The 22,973-nt window shown below is 42.1% G+C and overlaps 1 protein-coding gene across 9 annotated transcripts in view; it reads right to left on the reverse strand.

The window, feature by feature from the left end:
- Positions 1–244: 244 nt before the first annotated feature.
- FAM135B (family with sequence similarity 135 member B) overlaps positions 245–22,973 on the reverse strand; it is a 362,884-nt gene continuing 340,155 nt past the window's right edge. For 5 of the 9 annotated variants that reach the window (XM_024251153.3, XM_054518867.2, XM_054518866.2 and 2 more), the window contains 8 exons: positions 19,078–21,103; positions 16,393–16,559; positions 13,837–13,928; positions 10,857–10,954; positions 9,049–9,200; positions 6,854–6,964; positions 5,005–5,118; positions 245–655 (listed from right to left, as the gene is read on the reverse strand). In XM_024251153.3, coding sequence (XP_024106921.2) covers positions 450–655; positions 5,005–5,118; positions 6,854–6,964; positions 9,049–9,200; positions 10,857–10,954; positions 13,837–13,928; positions 16,393–16,559; positions 19,078–21,103 — 2,966 coding nt within the window. In that variant the 3' untranslated portion in view covers positions 245–449. Of the gene's footprint in view, positions 656–5,004; positions 5,123–6,853; positions 6,965–9,048; positions 9,201–10,839; positions 10,955–13,836; positions 13,929–16,392; positions 16,560–19,077; positions 21,104–22,973 lie in introns of those variants that run through there. The other 4 variants (XR_010141340.1, XR_010141341.1, XR_010141342.1 and 1 more) reach the window with 4 other exon arrangements.

The raw sequence follows: 22,973 nt of genomic DNA on the forward strand, positions 1-22,973 counted from the left end.
TCCACTTCTGCACAGAGGTTAACCTGAGTTCTGAAATGCTTGTGTGCACTTAATCAGAAATGATAAAGCTATAAGCTAGTAACATATTGGGCAAGTCTAGTTAAATTGGAGTAATCTCTCAGTAAGCCAGTAGTGGCTAGCAAGGGGAGCTCACCAACTCCCAAGTATTCTGTTTATTCTCTCATATTTTTCCTAGAAAACATCTTGAATGACACTCCAGGTAACTATACAAATTCAAGCAAAGTTTGTTGTCATTTAGTCTATTTGCTCAGCTTTCTCGAGTCTCCAAAACGAAAGCACCTCTCATGTCAGGTTCCACCCGAGCCTCCATCCCCCAATGCTGTTCCCTTGGAGCTTCATTCTGAAATGGTGAGGTCTGTAAAAGCAGGTCTCAGCTAAAGCTCTCCACCGATCATAAGCATTACCAAAGACCTGCTCCCTCAAAGCCACTACTTGAAGTAGTTGAGTCCTGCCACCAAGAAAAACTTCTCCAGGAAGAGTTCTGAATCCAGCACAGCGATGTGAGCGGCTCGGCCGATCAGGGTGTTGGCAGTGTTGGGCAGGGCGTGGAACACATTGTGTCGGATTAAAGTGCAGTCCTTGGCTTCAACCAGAGGGCCCAGGAGGTTGTTGATCATTTCTGCATAAACTGGCCCTGTAAAGGGGGGAAGAAGGACATGAAGCTGGTGCAGAAATTAGCAGTGGAATCTAGAGAACATCACTGGATGTGTGTCGAAATTCTGTTCCTGGGCAGACCTGTCATACAGCAGTTTCCAACCTCTTCCTAATGTTAGTGAAAGAAATATGAAATAAAATCAAAGTTCTCTTTTTCTAGTCAGATTACAATAGCCAGAAGTCAGAAGGGGATTCCTAATAGCGGCTTTATGAACCCATGCACCAGAAGTTATGACAGCCGTGTTCGTGTTCTCAATAATAGCTGTGCCTCCCAGCAGGGTAGCAGAGAAGGAGGCCTACACCAGAGAGGACCCTCAGAGTTTCAAGTTCTATTTCAGGGGATCTTGGGGGTTGGAAACACAGCTCAATAGAGAACTGGAAGCAGACATTTTCTGATGTCATGCATAATGCAAGCCACGTGGTATTTCACCCGACTCCTCTGATTCCAAAGAAGGAGAATGCAGTTTTCTTTATGTTGGTTTGTTTTGTTTTTACAATTGTTAGTCTGAATTGACTGTTTCCACCTGAAAGTGACACAGTTGCAATTTTGCATCAGGCCATGGAGGTCTCGGAGCCATGCAGTGCAGTTGAATTGCTGAACAATAGATAAATTTGCACACCTGGATCTACGATTTGTATCTCCTAGCCCTGTGTTCTTCTTTTCTGAAAAACTGTTTGTGACAACTTTTATATCATTGACAGACACCTTCTGGAATGATCCTGAGAGCTGGGATATTTTACTTTTGACCAACTGGGGAGATAGTAATTGGAAGTTGTAAGTCAGGTAAGCTTCTGGGTACCCACTCCAAACAACTGGGTCTGTTTTACAAAGCCAGTAGAGCAGTCACTTTGGGTGATGAAAGAGAGCTTATTCTGAGTTTAACAGTCCACAGCCTCACTCTGGACACTCCCTCATGCCACGTGAAGGAACTCACACCGTTTTCCTTTTCCCTCCAGTTATCGGCAGGGGAGAGTACTTAGAGGTCTGCTTTCCCAGACTGGGATGGACAGCTGGACTCCCCATCATGCAGGGGGTATGTATTTGGGGGTGTTTCTTTTCCCCCCTCTTCTTGGGGTCTTGGTAGGAGCTTTGAGGTAAAGGGATTGAAACGTGAAATTGAAATAATTAGGGATTTCATTGTAGCCATGTCAATTCAGCTAAAAAGAATTTGGGGTTAAAACAAATGGTATGGTCATTCCCAAGAGCCCATTAATGTCTTAGAGTAGCGGTCATTACAACAGGCAATAATATGATATGAGGTTATGTCACAGTAATTTTATGCATGAAATAGTCTTTCCAAGGGAGAATGCAGGTCAGCCAAAATTCAGCATCAGAGGAATAGTTAAGTAAACCATGCTTTGTGGGCTAAACAATTCTGTGCTCCTTTAAAATGATGTTGATGAACATTACATAATCATATTTTTAAATGACATATGTGAATATTATGTAATAACAAGAATAATAAATGTTGCCAATAAATGGAAATAGAAGCATATATTGTTACACAAATACCATAATTTGTTTAAATTGTATACACAATAAAGGTCAGAAGGTCATTTATTTAAAGAAAAAAGTCACTCAAAATGTAGTGATTACTCAACCAGATCATTTTCTGTTGAGACCTTGATTGGCTTCATAAGCCCTGGAGGCAATCATTGGTATATTTTTTAACGTATATAGCAAACTCTTACATGTTTTCTCAAATACAGCACTGTTTTTAAATTGATGGACTTTTGGCATAGGAGCAAATTATCTACATGACAATGTAGAGAATAAATTGGAAGGTTACGTGAAGTCAGAGAGGTTGAGAGGTATTTTATTTCAGAATTTTTGAAAAATAAAAATATTGGTACTTCTTCCAGAAAAAAAAAAGTGATAATCACATATAAACTAAACTTCGTATCAAGACTTCCAATCTGCTTAATTCACCAATTAAGCCACATTTCTTTGATGTCCATGTAAAAGTGTAACAGAAAATACAAATTTAACAAAAGAGAGGGCGATTTTTTCTTAAGATGACTAACAGGATGATTAATCAATTTAAGTCATATATTAATATCCTTTGAAGATACACTCCCTTTTCCTTAAGTGGCCATTGTGAATATTAAATAAGATAAGCAAAGCGCATGAATTGTGCCTGGCCCATAATAAATACAATTTGCTATGCTACAGCAGCAGTTGTCAGACTTTCTCTGTAAATATTTAAGGATTTCCAGGACGTGCAGTGTAACTACTCAACATAATTCTGAATTCTAGCGTGAAAGCAGCCATATACAATATGTAAATGATGGGTGTGGCTATGTTTCAATAAAACTTTATTTACAAAATGAGAGGTGGGTTGAATTTGGCTTGTGGACCATAGTTGTTGAACTCTGTTCTTCAGCCTTTACCAAGGTTGAAATGTCAACAAAAATACTTCTCTATGTCAGGGAGATAAGAAAGCAGGCAAGGAAAATTAGCAAATCCCTGCACAAAGAAACAGTTTGGCTGTCTATTGACAACAGCTATGTTTAGTCAAATCTGAACTGAAAACCAGATCATTAACTCTTTATTTATTGTCACAGGTCTTAGCATATAATGATGTCTCATGGGCAATTAGAAAATATTTAAAAATGAATTAAAAATATACATAAAAAAGCATCGATATTTAAAAATTCAGGCTGAAAAATTATAAGCAAATATCTTTAAATTAATATTTAATCTGAGAGACAGTAGAGTGAGATGGGCAGGCACTAATATACTCTAACAGTACACATGTTGCTGGTATCAATATTTTAGAAGAGAATTTGGCAAAAAACTTTAAGAGTAGTAACTCATTAACATTTTCCTCCAATAATACCACTACTAGAAATCAATTTTAATGAAATACCATAGATGTATTAAAAATTTACACATGCAAAGTCTTTCATCACATAATAACTAAAAAGGAAACCTTCCAGAAGCAAGCTATATGTGCAGTAATTGAGACGTTGTTAATTAAATTATGGTATATGCATATATATAGTCTATAATTATTAAAATGTGTTTGTATTTATGATATTTTATTAACATGGACAAATAACTATATTAGTCTAAATCAAATCATGACACAAAATTATAACATTTATCATGAACACACATGAAGAGACAGACTAGAAGAACATGAAAAGTAGGTAGTGATAGAGGTGGAGTTAGAAAGGATCATAAATTATGTAAATGAGTTTGACTTTTTCAAATATTCTATAATGTTTTTAATCAGAAAAAAAGAATCATTTTAGAATATGCCCTGTGTTACTTTTCATTACATATACTAGATGGTATAAAGCACAATGCTATTTTATGTATTAAAACTAATGTTTAAATATTTTTTCATCAAAATTCCTGTTGTATTTTCTAGATACCCATGAAAATTTGGAATAGACCCAATTATATATTAGCACCAAATCTTTGGACCTTTGGTACACTATTTTTTTGATAGTACCTTAAAATATAACAAAACTACTATTTACTTAAAAAATAATCAATATGCCTGACATAGAAATAAACAAATTAGATTGGATTCTGGAAGAGAAAGGGGACATTAGTGGACACTGACATAATTTAGATAAGGTCTATAAATTAGATAATAATATTGAATCAGTATTAATTTTCTGATTTTGATAATGGTACAATGGTTATGTAAGACGCTAATATTGGGCATCAGAGTGAAACATATATAGGAATTGTTTGTACTGTTGTTGCAACATTTTTTGAGTATAAAATTATTTCAAAATTAAAAGCTAAAAACATGTTTTAAAAAAAAACAATTAAACAAATTAACCAAAGGAAACCACAAATGCCAGCCCACATCCATCTTGATTGTCTGGAAAATTCCTACCTATCCTTTAAAACCTAACTCATTGTCATCTCCAGGGATCCTCGTCTGACTCTGTCCTGTGCCCTGTTCCACTTCTGGGCTGCCTTAATGCCTTAGGAATTATTTTATCTTTTGACTTATCATATTTTACTCTCATTGCTATTACTTGTCGAGGCTCCAACTAGACAATGTGCCCCTTGAGGGCAGGGCCTGTCTCATTGATTTATACATCCCAGTCATCAATTTCAGTGGCTGGCACACAATAGGACTGAACAAAAGTTTCATAATCTAATAAACATGTGACTGTTGATTACACAAAGGAAGGATCTGGCACAGTAACATCGAGATGAGCTATGTTCGTCCTATCACTAAGCTAAGATAAATGCAATGCTAAACCTATAGCCCAGGTGTTCCCAATAGGCAGTTAATTTCATGAATTTACTTTTGCTTTTCAAATCAGAAAGTCCCTGAGCAAAAATTAAATGTAGCTTACCTGTGTGTCTGTCTTTGAGGGCAGTTTTACACATTTCAATCCTGGCTGAATGAAATGGCACATAACGGTCTTGGGGAGACGCAACCAGCACGACGTTTTTAAAATACTGCAGCCCTGTAACAATTAGTCAGATGAGTGCTTTTTACCCAGGTAGTTTCAACTTCAACACCCTCTGGAAATTTGCACAAATTTCCAGACTTGTCCTAGAGAGAGAAAAAATGTTGACACACCACACACTAGTTGTGTCATCGCACAAGGACATTCTGTCCTGAGGTTTAACAACACACAGCAGATGGCACAGAGGTATCGTGGGGGCCTATGGCAGGTTGAGGAAAGAAGTCACTACACAGGGGCTCTGCATTTGTGAGTGGAGATGAAGCCTGTTCTCATCAGCCATGAAAGCTAATGAGACACACAGAAAGCTACTCTGGACACAGAGAAATAAGCAACAAGGATGTGACCAAAAAAGCCTTTTGGGGATAGAAATATTAAGGGGTTCATAAAGAAAACTCAGTCTATCTTTAGTTCTCCTCCTCAGTTCTTCCTCCTCAACCCCAGCACCCCCTCTAATTCCAGCCTTCACCACGTCCCATGCTATAGGAAAACAGCCTCAGAACTCACCTCTCTGCAGCCAGTCTTGCCTTCCTGCAATCTGTCCCCACAATGCAGACAGAGGGACCCTTCAAATTAAACATCACAGTGTATCCCTCCAGGCCTCAGAGCCCATGGTGAATCTCCTGAGCACTGCAGACTACCCAGACACTCCATCTGTACTGAGACCGTCCTTCTGATTCCCCAGATCCTGCTGGGTGGGCGGCTGTCAGCTCTTAGCTATGTGTGCCCTACTGAAGTGGGTCCCCTCATCAGACATCACACATTGGGGGCAGCCTACTTCAACTGCTGGCCAATACACGGGCGAGGAAGACAAAGGTGTAATGGCCAGCCCCTCCCCTTCCTTCAGGACAGCTCTCCAGGGCCACCCCAGCTCCTGCACCCCTGATGAGCTCTACGGTGATCACACTGCAGTCCCACCTTCTTCTGCCAAGTCCTGCCTCCCTCCTCCTCCTCCACAGAAGATAGCTCTAAGAGCTCAACTCAACACACAGAGGCAGAAAGTAGGAAAGGGACTCAGCCAGGCTCACAGATCAGCCCGTGGCTACACCAGATTCACAGGCACAGAGGGATTAGCAGAGTCAGTGTTTAAAGGACGGTGGAAGATTATGACCAAGAACAGACCCTGGGCCAGGCCAGCTTGCGTGATGGGAGTGAGCAGGGCAATCAATCAGCTGCTCCACTCCCCGACTGGACATGGGGACCACTCGGCAATGATCACCCTTACTGCTGTCCTCTGTGGACATTCCCATGTAGCAGGCAGGGTCTTCATCACCTCTATGCACTTCCATGTGACAGAGAGAGGGTGCAGGCATAATAGCAGGCCTGCCTGACGATGACCCCCGCCTCCCACTGCACAGTCAACATCAGCAGAAAGTGTTGCATCTGCCTTTTTTGTAGATGGGCCTGTACCTGGGTGAAGTTGGCACACAGATCTTAGGCCTATGCAATGAGAACATTGAAAAACTGGCACAAAGTGGAAGCTACAGCTTCTGGCTATTGAAATGATCCTACACACCTTGGCTCAATCTCTCACGTGCCATATGGGCAACGGGCAAGAGGAGCTGAGTTCCTGGTAGCTGTTGGCCTCCCAATGAGCTGAAGAGGCTTTGAGTGCTGGGCCTCCTGACTAGGCCCTTCTGTGAGTGAATCAGTGTAGCATTATATCTCATTTGTGTCTCAGGAGTTGAATCCCAAGCTCAAACTCATAACTGCAGCTGTGGGGGAAACCACTGACCTGTTTTTTGGCTTAGTTGGTAGAGGAAACATTTGCGCAAATCAGCATTATCCCTGAATGTCAGCTGCAGTAGAGACCCAGATTTCTTCAGTTTCTGCATGAGCCATAAGCCTAGGAAGACAAAAACAAAATAAAAATCAAAAACATAAAACAAAACAAAAAATAATTGGGATGGAATTTTGGTGAGATGAATGTTAAACTGTGAATTTTAGTTAACTTGAAAATAAGAGAGAAGTAGGCATACTAGCAAATAGTTGGGAAGTTAGAGGTAAATTTGTCCTCTCATGTACTGGTGGCAAGGACTTAAATCATCCTGCAAAAATGATAGGACAATGGCCTTCGGAGTAAGAAACTACCCACACTCTTCAATCCAGTCAATCTCCTTCCGAAAAAGAAGCCTAGGGTAATAATTTTCAATGCGAAAAGAATATAAGAATGATCCTTACAGATACATTTAGGATACAGTAAAGCTAAAATAAATGTCTCACTTCACAACTCATCTGTTGGCTGGGCATGGTGGCTCATGCCTGTAATCCCAGCACTTTGGCAGGCCGAGGTGGGTGGATCACCTGAGGTCAGGAGTTCGAGACCAGCCTGGCCAAAATGGTGAAATCCCGACTCTATTAAAAAATTAGCCAGGCGTGGTGGCAGGCACTTGTAATCCCAGCTACTCAGGAGGCTGAGGCAGAAGAATCACTTGAACCTGGGAGGCAGAGGTTGCAGTGAGTCGAGATTGCACCATTGCACTCCAGCCTGGGCGACAAAAGCAAGACTCTCTCTTAAAAAAAAAAAAAAAAAAAAAAAATCTCATGTGTTTAGCTAAGCTTAGGCAAACACTAACATTGATGAGTGTAAGGATTATGTAACCACAACAAGCAAATTAATCTGATAGAAACACAAGGAAATAAGCAAGCTATGGTATGTACATATATTACACTGACTGCTAAGTCAATGTGTGTGTGCAAAGATAAGTAGAATGAAATATATAAAATTACTTTGGATATGCTAGATTGGAGAAATTATTGGTAAAGCCTCTCTTTTTTAAAAATATTTCATAATGTTGCAAGATTCCTTTATAACTGTGGGGGAAAAATGTAGTTTAACAAATTTGTTTCTGTCCAAAGAATGGCTTCCTTGGTTGGGGAGGAAAACAGAGTGCAGAGGAAAGGACTTCCATTTGTTATGTGCCATTGTGTCGGATAACTCATGTTCACAAGTATGCCATAAAATAATTTAAAAGCAAACTAACTAAACTGACCAGGTCATGAGGAAACAACATTAGTGTGGGAGAGGACAGGGGACAGTGGCAGAGGCCTGGAAGATTGCAGGGACAAGGAAGCTTATCAGGGGCGACCCTAATGCCACATAATGGGTTTGAACAATCAGAGACTACTGAGGTAGTTGTTAAGAACATGATTTAATAAACGATTTGTTATTACATATAAAACTCAATGCCCTCCTTGGGCTTCCATACACCAAACCATGTCACCTCCTCAGCTAAAATCTCATGAGTAGTATCTACAAGGTCTACGGGGTAAGTCTAACATCTTCTCGAGTCATTCAACGTCCTTCTTTGTCTGGCTCTTGCTGATATATTCAACCTCCCATAGATGTTAGTCAACCTCATTTCCTTCCCCTGTGTAATCTGCAACAATTCTATGATACACACATGCACATATGCACCTATGTACCATATATATGTATACATGCTTGTACACATACATATATGTATACATACATATACACAAACACAGATACACACACACATAATCTCCATTTTACAAACAGGGAGACTGAGGAGCACAGAGATTAAATGTCTATGCCACAGTCTCCCTCAAGTGTCCTGGTCAGGACTTAACCACAGGTTTGTCATGCAGGTGGCCTGATTCAGAGTCCCTGTTCTCTTCATCACAACACCGTGTCTTGTCAGTCTTTTCCAACCAGGACCCCAAGGACATTGCCTTTTTTTCACAGAAATTTGAAGGCAGAAAGGATCCTGGAAAACATCTAGTGTCACCTCACTCAGCCCCCAGACACAAGGGCCACACCTCTAAGGACAGGACTCCTCCCTCCATGCCATGCTTGGAAAAGACTGCACAGTCACAGGGTTCCATGTGGAAGAACCTGTCCCCAGTTTCACACCCCAGAGGCCCCAGATTACTTCTGAGGAATGACGAGTCCTAGAAGAATCTTACCTGTACTAACCAGGGTGCTGTTGTTGTACAGGGTTCCCAGGTGAGGCCCAGAGAGTGACAGGAACGTGTGGAGTTTGTTGAGGTAATACCGGAACCGGGGCCGTGTGAGGACCGATCGGATGATGATGTTGCCAAGAGAATGGCCAATGAAGCTGTGGAAAAACAGAAGGGGTACCCGTGAGTGTGACGGTGAATGCTGCTGCCCAAGAGTGCAGTGCTGGAAGCATCAGGGGCCAGCGTTCTCCACCTCCCACTGAATGTAGGGGAACTGGCAAAGAGAATAGGGACTGCCAAGTCAACCTCATCAGGTTTCCAAACCCTGGCCATGAGAAGCCCGAGATGGGGTCTTTGTGAATGGGAGCTTTGTGCCCAGTCAGAGGAGAAGTGTGGGCATTTCAGCCAGCTTCATGCTGTTAAAGCAGCCTGCTTTTATTCCACCTGGGGGAAGGGAAGGTCCTTCCTGAAATGCACCTCTGAGCATTGAAATATCCTGGTCATTCACAGGATCAAGTCCCAAGTGGTTATCCTGCTTGGGACACCATTCATATATGGATGGCCTCACAATGCCATTCATCCTCTCCTTCACCCGCTGTGTATATATTGAACCACCTGCTCACAGCCCATGCTGTTAGACCCCCTCCTGCAGGCTCTGCTCCAGCCATACTGCTACTCACAGGCCCACGTGTTCAATGCATCATTACTCTCAAGTTAAGTACTTATTTATTGAGAGCCTATTATATGAGAGGCTATACCTCCCCACCTCTACTCATGATGAGCATAAAACCAGCCAAGAAAAGAAATCAGTGTCAGCCTATGAAACTGCCTTACCTAGCTTTTCTTTTGTTCTTTTTTTTTTTAAATCTAACCTCTATAGGCTTCATATGTGGAATAAAGAAGTAACATTTTGTATCTGAAGACTAAAAGGGATAATGTATATCAAGGGATTAGCACTACGTCTACATATTCAAATGCATGAAAAATGCAAGCTGCTTACTAGCACTGTCGTCACTGAAACATTTGGTACAGTGTAAGAATAAGAGTAGTGTTGATTGAAACCCTCTCTTTGGGGTGGGCAACTCATTCTGCTTTTTCTTTTCTTTTCTTTTCTTTTCTTTTTTTTTTGAGACTGAATCTTACTCTGTCGCCCAGGCTGGAGTGCAGTGGTGCAATCTCGGCTCACTGCAAGCTCTGCCTCCCAGGTTCACGCCATTCTCCCTCAGCCTCTTGAGTAGCTGGGACTACAGGAGCCCGCCACCACTCCCAGCTAATATTTTTGTGTTTTTAGTAGAGACGGGGTTTCACTGTGTTAGCCAGGATGGTCTCGATCTCTTGACCTCGTGATCCACCCGCCTTAGCCTCCCAAAGTGCTGGGATTACAGGTGTGAGCCACTGCACCCGGCCTTTTTCAAACATCATCTCAGTACTAGTTCCTCTTAATAGATAAGAAAACAGAGGTTTAGAGATTTAGAAACCTTACAAAAGGTTATATATCTGGTACAAGGCAAGAAACAAGACTCCAACTTGTGAGTGTTAGAACAAGAATTCAAACCTAGGAATTTTTGTTTTCAGTCCAAGACTCTTTCTACAGAACTACAGAATTTTCATTCTCCCTGACATAAACTATGGCAGAGATGAATGTGTACGCCAGGCCTAGTACTTACTTCTGCTTTAAAAGTAATTTATTAAAAGTCACAAGTTAGCTTAGCTCAGTGGTATACAGAAGGCATCATATTATTGCTTTTTACAGCAAACACTCAAAAATGTCCCCCCTCTTCCCCCAGCATTAACTACCTGTGGTTTCCTTTTACCTAATTCGGGATATGGAGAGGTTGTACAACTGAATGTGTTGAATGATTTCATCCAATAACCGATCCGTCATAGTATCAAAATCTGCAAATGTGTCCATCTGGAAGAAGAGAGAGGAACAGGTGTTGGGTATGGTTGTGGCGGGGGCTGGGCTCTGTGCACAGCCTGTCTTCTTCCACTAAACACCGTGGTATCTACTGGGGGTGTGCCTACCTCCGATGTTAGGGCTACAGGATAAGATATGACTTCAGGACAAAAGGCCCACAGACTGCGGCTCTAAGAAAGAAACATGGAGATGCTCAGGAACACTCAGCTGGGAGGGTGGCTGCCACTGAAGTAGCAAGCTTGTGGTGCCGACTGCCACAGCACGTGCCTGGCGTGTCAGCGTGCCACTGGGATTGCCGCCCCTGCTTCAAGGAGGAGGAAATAGACTCTGGGAGGGGAGGCCGCCTATTCACCTCACATGAGCCAGGGTTCACACCGAGACAGACCTGACTCCAAAGGCCCTCCCCTCTCTGTGGCATAGCCTTTACAGTATGCAGTCAGCTTTGGGAAGGATCGTAAAGTCATCCACATCTTAGAATGGATGGTTGAAGGATCCAGGAGATCAAAGGAAGAGGAGGAATGCCACACATGTCCCTGAATATTTGAAGGGCAGCAACAAGGAAGATACATTAGATTGGTTTCTATAACCTCAAGGACTAACTTTTAGAAACATGAATTAGAGTCAAAGAGAAACAGATTTGGGGCCAATATCCAAAAATGTTTGAAAAGTTCCTCATATGTGGAGCTGTCTATAACACTATGGGCTGCCAAGAGCTAGGAAAAGTGAATAGGGTGTCTCACAAATGTCTATCCTGTGAAGAAAGGAGTACGTGGTGGGGGATAGCAGTGGTGAAGAGAAGACCTTTACGAGTATCTGTCACCTGCCATCCAATGAGCTTTGAGGCGCGAGAGAATAAAGCATACTGCTAAGACTTCCTGGAACAAGAAAGAACCATAAGATCTTCTGCTTATGGGATCTGTGCCCTGGACCTGTTGCTTCCCATCTAAACCTCAGTCTCCTTATTTATTAAAGGGGGATAATGTCGCCACCTCCTTAGTGCCATGTTAAAAATTAGGTAAAATAGGCCAAGCGCGGCAGCCCATGCCTGTAAACACAGCACTTTGGGAGGCCAAAGCAGGTGGATCACGAGGTCAGGAGATCAAGATCATCCTGGCTAACATGGTGAAGCCCTGTCTCTACTAAAACTACAAAAAATTAGCCGGGTGTGGTGGCACGCACCTGTAGTTCAGGAGGCTAAGGCAGGAGAATCGCTTGAACCCAAGAGGTGGAGGTTGCAGTGAGCTGAGATTGCACCATTGCACTCCAGCCTGGGCGACAGAGCGAGACTCCATTTCAAAAACAAACCAAATAGGTAAAATACACCTAAGAGAGATGCTGCTTTCTTTCTCTAACTTTTCAGAGCCTATTTCCTCATCTATAAAATATTAATCAACATATACATTATTTAAACAAATGGCTATATTTATGAGGCCTGAGTTGACCATGATGAGCTATGCTTTGGAAATCACTGCAGGTTTAAAAAGTATTATCAGGAACTCCCCAACCAAGGTGTTTAAAAGAATATTAATATATACTGCAAGTGGACCTGCTGATGAGGCAACTTTCAAAAAGTAACAACAACGAGTGCATAATCAGTACTGAGTGGCCAACTCCTGCAATTAAGTGAATGGTGTAAAGGTCCAGCTCTAAAGACCTGAGTTTTCCAGGTTGAACCCAGCAGCCATGAAGCTGCATCAGAGAGTAGCTGGATGTGCACACCTGGAAGGATTATTTCCTGACCAGATCTATCTTGCTAACAATTCTTATCTTCCCTGAAAAGAAAACCTCACTAGCACAAATCACAAACACAAAGCGAGCAAGTGCTGCTCACTCACTTCCCTGCTCCCTCCTCTGACAGGCCTGGTTATATTTTTTATATTTTATTTTATTTATTATTTTATTTTGTTTTGTTTTGTTTTGTTTTGTTTTGGTTTGGTTTTATTTTTTGAGACAGGGTCTTGCTCTTTCACCCAGGCTGCAGTGCAGTGGTGCGATCACAGTTCACTGCAACATCGACTTCCTTGGGTTCATGTGATCCTCCCACCTCAGCCTCCCAAGTAGCTCGGAATATAGGCGCACAACATCACACCAAGCTAATTTTTGTATTTTTTGTAGAGAAAGGGTCTCACTTTGTTGCCCAGGCTGTTTCTGAACTCCTAGGCTCAAGCGATCTGCCTGCTTTGGCTTCCCAAAATGCTGGGATTATAGGTGCGAGCCACCGCGCCTGGCCATCCTCTCTTAATAGTGCGTCAGATTTGTTCACGTATTAAAGTTGGGTGCACACAGGAATTACCTTCCTGGAGATCATATATAGTATCCTCCTCTCCAGGACAGCCTGACATAGACCCTGCCTAACTCCCAGAAGCTCTGTTCCCTGTCCTGTGAGGAGATGGTGGTATCAATGTGTGATAGAACTGCCACGAAGATAAAATGAAGAAACAGGTAGAGAGTACTCAGATGCTCCAAAAAGTCATTGTCTTCTCTCTCCATCAACATCTATACCTCTGTGTACTGCATGGTGTACAACTTTGTATAGAGCAGGTGCCCAAGTAAAGGCAGCAGAACTGAGTGCCAACAGTTAGGAAGGGAGTCATTACCCAAATAATTTATGCTCTCACTTGCCACCCACCCTAATGCCCTGTAAGGGCAAAGGCTCCAGTAACTGATTCACATGTTCTCATTTCTTACCGTTTCCTCTCCCTCCCGAAATAAAACAGTAAGTCTTTTCTTTCCAACCCATCCAAATGCCTGGCCAGTGTTTCTTTTCAAGGTCTCCTCCTATCTGTGTGTGTCCATAAATTATCGTGGTGCATTTAGGAGGCTCATATAAGCATGCATCCAGGGTTCTTCCAGTTCTGATATTTTTATCATCATACCTGATTCTTCTCAGACATTAGGAAGTCCAGTTTTCCTCCAGGGAGCCCCAGTTCTATGAAAGTCTTTACCAGCCGGAGGTCTGCACTGTTCCCTAAAAATGACAGATAACCCCCACCCCAGTCCCATAGTTAGTCATATAAAAGGTTGACACACGAGGAATTTCTTTATCTCTCCCTCTTTTCCCATTTCTACTGGGTTTTCTCAGTTTTGGTTAAGTAGATAATATAAACAACTAAAACAGCTACAAACCCCAGCTCTCTTGTCACCCCTCGGCCCCCCACACTCAGAGTCTGGTTCTTTCTAGCGGTCCCACCTTGATAGAGGTATCCCTGATCTGTGAGCATGTGGCTTGTGAACACTCTGCATACAGGAACAGTGGGAGGTACACCGCCTCCCCTTCTTCCACAGCAGATTCCATTTTGCAAGTGGTTCTTTCAAATGGCTGATGGAGCACAATGGGACCCCATCAGCCCCATCTTCAGTTACTTACTTAAAAGGAAGACTATCTAGTGCTGCCTTTTATAGGTAATCTGCAAGCCTCCCCCTACCTCCCAATTAGCCAATCATGGCACAGTTATCTAAACAGAATAGGACTGTCTCTTGGGAACAAGAGTCATGGCAGAGCAAGCTCTATGGAGGCACAGCAATGGCCATCAGGGCAGACGAATGAAAGGTTAAGAATGCAAGGCTATCAAGGCACAAAGAACACAGGAAATGCATTCCCAAAATAAAAGTCATGTGAAAAAAAATGGATTTACTACAACAGAATAAGGTTTATATACAAGTATAGTGAGGCATAAATTTAATGCTGGTCGTAGGGGTTCAATCGTGTCTTAATAAATTTCTGTCCTATTTCTTAAAAGTTCCCTGAACAGTTGAAAGTTAGAAGCTGGGTATTTGGATATATAAATTACCTATTTTATCATGTAAATATACCCCACAGGTCATAGTTCCAAAGTAGTTCGTAAACTGTGAGTGAAAAATATCATTCTTTATGAAACTACCCAATGATTCAAAGGAGGGTGAGAGTGCCACATGGAATTGGGGAAGTCCAGGTGTTTGGGGTTATCTCTAATGCTTAAGGATGACTCAGATATGCCCAAACGCCACCCATGTTGGTGGCCTGTCAGAGTACATGCCCAAACTTGTAGGGTCACAGTCATAAAATGGTCATTTTTTTAAAGGAAATCTGTGCATTTTGTGTTATGAGGTTAGTTATTATTCATTCCCTCTTTCATTTTTGTCAGTAAAATTAGGCTCTTTGGTCCCACTGTTTCTATTGTTTAAAGTTCCCTAATGATATGCCAGAGCCTGCCTTAGGAAAAAAAAAAAGCTGCAAGTGTTTATATTCAGCATTAAGTATTAAGTAATGGATAGAAATGGCCCCCTCTCCTTCAGCTACTGAGGGAAAGAGAACTTTCTGCAACTTAAAATTTTCTCAGCAAATATGATTTAATAAGGTGTTATTAATAAACTGAGAATGTTTATAAGAATACAAATCTTGAGGTTTTTTACAACATGAGTTGTGTAAATATTCATAACTGTTACTAATGTGCTCAGCTCTCTGTTAATACAAGTAAGCCCTTGGAAATTGAATTTGAACAAGTGGATCCTGAAAATTCTGCAGAGTTTAGACATATGCACCTTGAACTAGAGAAGTCATCTTCCAAAGCACCCTGTGCTTAGTATCGGTTGTGGTTTTTATGACTTGTTGTCCAGTTGATAATGTGATCCATGGCTCCATTTTCTGACAGTACAAAAGGGGTGAAGCCACTCTATCTTCATAACATTCTTCATCTTTCACATGCATGATGGAAAAAAAATTTCCTATAGCCTGATCAGATTTCTTATTTTAACAAAGTTATTGAGAGTTTTATCTCATTTTACTTTAGTGTCATATACATGAGAGGTACAGACTGGTCAGGAATGACATTGAGCTGATGAGTGAGAAAGTTTTTGTTGTTCCTGCAAATTCCAGAACCTAGCAAAGTCCCTGGTATACAAAAGGTATCCTATAAGTGGGAGGTAAATAAAAATAGGTAGCAAAATAGTTTGGGCCACTAACCTGAGCTACTCAAAATGAATACATGTATTCATTCTTCTCCATTTCTTCCTTTATTCAGACCATTGTATTGACTCATGAATTCCATGAATTCATGGACTCAAATTACTGTATTCATGCATTTCATTAATATATTCATTCCCATAATACATTAATTTCATTAATTCATTCACTCCATTCCTTCTTTTACTTTGACACTCATTCTATTAATCATTTATTCCATTTATTTATGTATTGATTTATTCCATTCACTCCTTCACTACATTTATTCATTCATTCATGTATTTTATTTACTTAACAGATTTTTTGTGACAGACAGATATTTTCTGTAAGAGGAAGCCATACCATTTCCTTAGATTAATCATAATTACTGTCATTCCACAGTTGCTAATTGAACATTCTGTTGAATGAATACCTCATCTAAATTAATGCGTAAGTATTATAAGTTGTATATATGACAGAATTTGGGAAGAAAACTTGTTTTAGAACTCACCATCCAGGCCATGGACACAGACAACCAGGTGAATTCCATCTTCCAAATTTTCTTCCTCTTCCTCTGGTGGGAAATATGGTATATCAGAAGCCAGTACAGTTAAGTCACTGTACAGAAATCCTTCAATCTTCAGTTCTTTTTTAAATTTTTCTTTGGCCTGATAAAAACTGGAGAATACACTAATTAATCACAAGCCAAGCTGTGTACTTCATGTTGAACAGGAAATGAGCTGGGTTAGTATGTAGGAGGGCTGAGCACCTACAAGCGAAGTGCCTGCTGAGTGGCAAATGCTGACTTGAGCCCCCAGGGGACATGCTAGTGAGTGAAGCTTTGTTCTGAACAAGGAGGCAGGAAAGCACTCTATAAAAACCAAACACCGCATGTTCTCACTCATAGGTGGGAATTGAACAATGAGAACACATGGACACAGGAAGGAGAACATCACACACTGGGGACTGTTGTGGGGTGGGGGGAGGGGGGAGGGATAGCATTAGGAGATATACCTAATGTAAATGATGAGTTAATGGGTGCAACACACCAACATGGCACATGTATACATACGTGACAAACCTGCATGTTGTGCACATGTACCCTAAAACTTAAAGTATAATAAGAAAAAAATAAATAAAAATAAATAAATAAATAAATAAATAAAATTAATAAGAGAAAACAAAAAACAAACAAACAAAAAAACCGAAGCTTCTATGGGTTTTGGTTCTGCAGATGCTTATGTGATTCCTGCATTGAACAGGAGACAGAGTGACAGGACATCAAAGATTCTACCCAGCTCCAAGGCCCCACGCAATCTTTAAAAAGTGAAAGCTTCTTGACTTGATTGACACCCAGGCCCACCATGGCTTGGCCTTCCCCTGCTTCTCCAGCATCACTCCTCACCACTCCCAGCCTCCACAAATAACACATTTCTTATAATTTTCTGCATGAACTACATGACTTGGCTTTATTTCCATGCCTGGGTGCCTGAGGGCCTGTGTGTCTGAAATGCCTTTCTCAACTTGGCTATGATGCTCTTTGTCTGGTTACCTGGCAAGATGATGGTTAAGGGACTGGACTCTGGAGTCAGACTGCGAAGGTCAGAATCTCAAATTTGACACTGACTATTTCTTGTTATTATCTGTTATAAAGCCTCATCATCATCATCATCATCATCATCATCACCATCATTGTCTCTTATATTTTCTTCTCAGGGTAGATGCCATCTTCTCTAGGAAGCTTTGCCTGGCCACTATCCCTATTCACACTCATTTCCCCAAGCCAAATTAGGTGCTTTTCCTTCTGGCTCCACCACGCACACATGAAACATCATATTTACCCAGTCACTGCCCTCATCAACTTCTCTCATGTGTCTGTCTCTCCGTTAGACTGCAGGTACAATATAAGCAAGGGAACCCCTGGCCAGGCAGGCACCGGACAGCATCTACTATGTCTGCTGTGTACTCATTGAATTAATGACAAGTACCACAGGATAGGTATTTAACATTCTTTATAAAACAAAAACCCAATGTTTACCTGCCTGTGGCAATTTCTTCTGGAGACACCGTTAATATGTAACTCTTCAGCATTTTGCAAAAGGGTAAAGAAGATGGGATGTTTTGACAAAATGATTCTATTATATACATAATCAGATATATAGTTTATAGATGGGAGAGCAATATGAATACAAACCCAATACAAGGATGAAGAAATGAATTCTGGCATTACAAAGGTAAACTTAGAAGCCCCACAATGTTAAAGGGTGCTTGGGAGTCAAATCTGAGGAAGAATTGTATTCCCCAAAGGCTCTTAAGGAACTCCCCTTTCAAAACACGAAAAGGTAGAAGTACAATGATATTCATAAGAGAGTTATAATAGTCATAATAAAAATTGAACAAAATTGGCGGGGTGTGGTGGCTCATGCCTGTAATCCCAGCACTTTGGGAGGCCCAGGCGGGCAGATCACAAGGTCAAGAGATGGAGACCATCCTGGCCAACATAGCGAAACCCCATCTCTACTAAAAGTACAAAAATTAGCTGGGTGTGGTGGCGGGTGCCTGTAGTCCCAGCTACTTGGGAGGCTGAGGCAGGAGAATTGCTTGAACCCAGGAGGCAGAGGTTGCAGTGAGCCGAGATTGCATCACTGCACTCCAGCCTGGCGACAGAGTGAGACTGTCTCAAAAAAAAAAAAAATAAATAAATAGTTGAACAAAATTTAAAGGTTCATTTGTAAAGAATTTGGTTAATAAATCATGGTATATTCATGCAAGAGAATATTGTGTAATCATTACAATGATGATGCAAACATAGATTTATAAACATAGAAAGATATTTCTAATATATTATTAAATTAAACATTTACAATTGCCATTTGTACAGAATGGTCTCATTTTTGTATAAAAAGCATAAATAGATATAGATTCACATAGAAAAAATGCAGAAGAATATACACAGTGGTTACATTTGAAGGTAGACTTATTGACCATTTTTACTTCCTTTCAGTATTCTGCATTTTAAATTCATATGATATGAATTAAATATATATGATATATTATCTATAATATGATATATTACCTTATTTAAATCAGAAAATCACAGATATCTAAATTTTGAAACAGTATGCATGAAATGGAGAAATATGTGGAAAAATTTAAAAGACTGTTGTGGGAAAGGTAAGCCCGTCAGCCAGCTTACCTAAACATCCTTTCACTGACTTCCTCATCCAACGTGCTGGAATGGGTAGAAACAACTCCAAAGGATCCCAAAGGCTGATGGGTGATGGGAAACAGAGTCTGTTTGGAAGAGAATCCAGCCCTGGCAGGTGTCTCCTTGGGCACAGATGAGAAAGGGAGACAGGTGGCAGTGCAAGACACAGATAAGTTCACAACCTCCACAGCCTTCAGGCTGTCCAGAGTAAAGGTCTCTGCAGAAGTCAGATGGGACCCCATGATGGAAGTTCCTGCCTTCAGCTCTTGGTTTTTCAAAACCTGGGGATGAACGGAATGGGTCACAGTGGGGCACACAGTGCCTGCTTTATGTTTAGCCTCCGGGAAGGCATTCACTCCTCTATTAAATGCTGTGTCATCCATAATGCAAGGTGAATCACTTTGGCTTTGCTGGCCTGTTGAGTTCATGTTGATGGCATCAGCAGCTGACGTACAGCTCAATTCAGGCACCTGATGTTGAGAGAGACCCTCAACCTCTGAGATGCCACTGTTGGAAAGAGCTGGCTGACCCACATTCAAGTCTTTAGGCATGCCCTTTGGGGTTTCCACAAGTGCTCTATGAAGAGATCTGGTCCTGGGGTTTTCAAGTGCTATGACACGTGGTATTTCTAAATTAAGACCTTTGGTTTCAACGCCTGGAGTGTTCTCAGTCCTGCTATCAGGAAGACAGTGTTCTTGAGCATCAGACTGCTTTCCTTTCCCTTTGGGGATGTCTATGTATCCGGGGCCCTGCTGGTTGTCAGCGTCTAAACCTATCTCCACCAGGGGATGGTCTGCTCCAGCATCCTGTGTTCCAGAGTCATCACAAAGTTGAGAGCAAGATCCTGGGGAACCTTGGTTCTTGCTGTGCATATCTGAAGGTTCAGCAAAACCTCCATCTTGCTTCTTGGTGCCTGCATCTTCAGCAGCCTCCTCTGGGCTACTGATGTGCGGAGCAGATACAGACTTGGTTAACTTAGTGAGTGCCACCTCCCGCTCATCCTCCTCAAAAGGTAAAGAGCTAATGGAGGTGAGAGAAGCCTGGATGCCGCTTGGCAAACTCGTGTTACTTTCTGTGTGTCCACCCTCTAGGGAGTTCCGGTGGAGGGCATGTCTTCGAACAAACGGGTGCAAGACTTCCCGATCACTGGGCAACTCCAGAGCCCTGCTTCGGGCCTCTGACCAGGCGACGGAGCTTGGCTCACTCTCAATGCCTGAATCAGATATGACGGATGAAGATCTCTTGATGACCCCAGATAGCACTGAGAGTTCCTCCTGCTCTTCTGTGTGAGAGTCCTTCAGGGAAGACCTAATATCTAAGGGCTCCCTCAGGGTAGAACTTAGTGGATCACAGGGCTCAGAGGGGGTGAGTTTCAAGCTTAGCAGCACCATCTTCCCCTCTTGATCTATCCTCTTTCCTAGAGTACTTAATTCACGGAGAGTTGTTTTGTCTGAAGATATGGCATTTTGGTGGCTTCCACCTACTACCACTTTGCTTAACCCAGTCCTGTCTAATCCATACTTATCTCTAGAGCTCCTACTCTCATGCTGAGCATTGAAGGCCACCAGGGGTTCAGCTCTGGAGGGGTTCTTATTGCTAGATTTTACATCAATGTAGGTCAGCACTGGGGCCTGTCCATCCTCTGGGCCTGGACTCCTTCTAGAAGTATCCACATCTGCCATTGGATATGTCCCAGCATCAGATGTTTGGCCAGTCCAACATTCATCTTCAGGCACACCTGCTTTGTTTTGAAATTCACCAATTGATATATACACCTGAGATTCCGAGCACATGTTCATATGATTTTGTGTGGCCACATTCTCAGCCGTCTCTGGACACCTTATAACTTCTTCATCAGAATCCATTTGGGATGGTTTTATGGTAGACAAGACAAGGTCTTCCCTAAAAGATAAATTGCTATTTACCATACAGTTAACTTCTTTGTCTTTTAGATTCATTATTGTAGGACTTGTCACTGGAACATCAAAATTAGGATAAACACTCAAGTTATGCCCTACAAAAAAAAAAGAAAGAAAATTATAGTGTAAGAATCTGTGTTTACAAGTTATCCAAATGTCTAACTGTATAATAAAGAATTTAGCTTTGAGGACTCAGTTTGAAGATGGCAGAATAGGAAGAGCTCCAGTCTACAGCTCCCAGCATGAGCAATGCAGAAGACAGGTGATTTCTGCATTTCCAACTGAGGTACCGGGTCCATCTCACTGGGACTTGTTGGACAGTGAGTGCAGCCTACGGAGTGTGAGCCAAAGCAGGGTGGGGCATCACCTCACCAAGGAAGTGCAAGGGGTCGGGGAATTCCCTTTTCTATCCAAGGGAAGCTGTGATAGATGGTACCTGGAAAATCGGGACACTCCCACCCTAATACTGTACTTTTCCAACTGTCTTAGCAAACGGCACACCAGGAGATTATATCCCGCACCTGGCTTGGAGGGTCCTACACCCATGAAGCCTAGCTCATGAAGCCTATACCCATGAAGCACAGCAGTCTGAGATCCAACTGCAAGGCAGCAGCGAGGCTGGGGGAGGGGTGTCTGCCATTGCTGAGGCTTGAGTAGGTAAACAAAGTGGCCGCGAACCTCAAACTGAGTGGAGCCCACCACAGCTTAAGGAGGCCTGCCTGCCTCTGTAGACTCCACCACTGGGGGCAGGGCATAGCTGAACAAAAGGCAGCAGAAACTTCTGCAGATTTAAACATCCCTGTCTGACAGCTTTGAAGAGAGTAGTGGTTCTCCCAGCACGGAGTTTGAAATCTGAGAACAGACAGACTGTCTCCTCAAGTGGGTCCCTGACCCCTGAGTAGCCTAACTAGGAGACACCTCCAAGTAGGGGCCAACTGACACCTCATACAGCTGGGTGCCCCTCTGAGACGAAGCTTCCAGTGGAAGGATCAGGCAGCAACATTTGCTGTTCTGCAATATTTGCTGTTCTGTAGCCTCCATTGGTGACACCCAGGTAAACAGGGTCTGGAGTGGACCTCCAGCAAACTCCAACAGACCTGCAGCTGAGGGTCCTGACTGTTAGAAGGAAAACTAACAAACAGAAAGGACATCCACACCAAAACCCTATCTGTAGGTCACCATCATCAAAGACCAAAAGTAGATAAAACCACACAGATGGGGAAAAACGAGAGCAGAAAAGCTGAAAATTCTAAAAATCAGAGTGCCTCTTCTCCTCCAAAGGAACACAGCTCTTCACCAGCAACAGAACAAAGCTAGATGGAGAATGACTTTCAGGAGTTGATGGAAGTACGCTTCAGGTGATCGGTAATAACAAACTTCTCCAGGCCAAAGGAGGATGCTCGAACCCATCACAAAGAAGCTAAAAACCTTGAAAAAAGATTAGACGAATGGCTAACTAGAATAAACAGCATAGAGAAGACCTTAAATGACCTGATGGAGCTGAAAACCATGGCACGAGAACTACATGATGCATGCACAAGCTTGAGTAGCCGATTCAGTCAAGTGGAAGAAAGGGTATCAGTGATTGAAGATCAAATGAATGAAATGAAGTGAAAAGAGAAGTTTAGAGAAAAAAAGAGTAAAAAGAAATGAACAAAGCCTCCAAGAAATATGGGACTATGTGAAAAGACCAAATCTACGTCTAATTGTTGTACCTGAAAGTGACGGGGAGAATGGAAACAAGTTGGAAAACACTCTTCAGGATATTATTCAGGAGAACTTCCCCAACCTAACAAGGCAGGCCAATATTCGAATTCAGGAAATACAGAGAACTCCACAAAGATATTCCTCGAGAAGAGCAACTCCAAGACACATAACTATCAGATTCACCAAAGTTGAAATGAAGGAAAAAATGTTAAGGGCAGCCAGAGAGAAAGGTTGGGTTACCCACAAAGGGAAGTCCAT

This window comes from Pongo abelii, chromosome 7 (assembly GCF_028885655.2).
Source record: "Pongo abelii isolate AG06213 chromosome 7, NHGRI_mPonAbe1-v2.0_pri, whole genome shotgun sequence".
In the NCBI taxonomy this organism is placed as follows: domain Eukaryota; kingdom Metazoa; phylum Chordata; class Mammalia; order Primates; family Hominidae; genus Pongo; species Pongo abelii.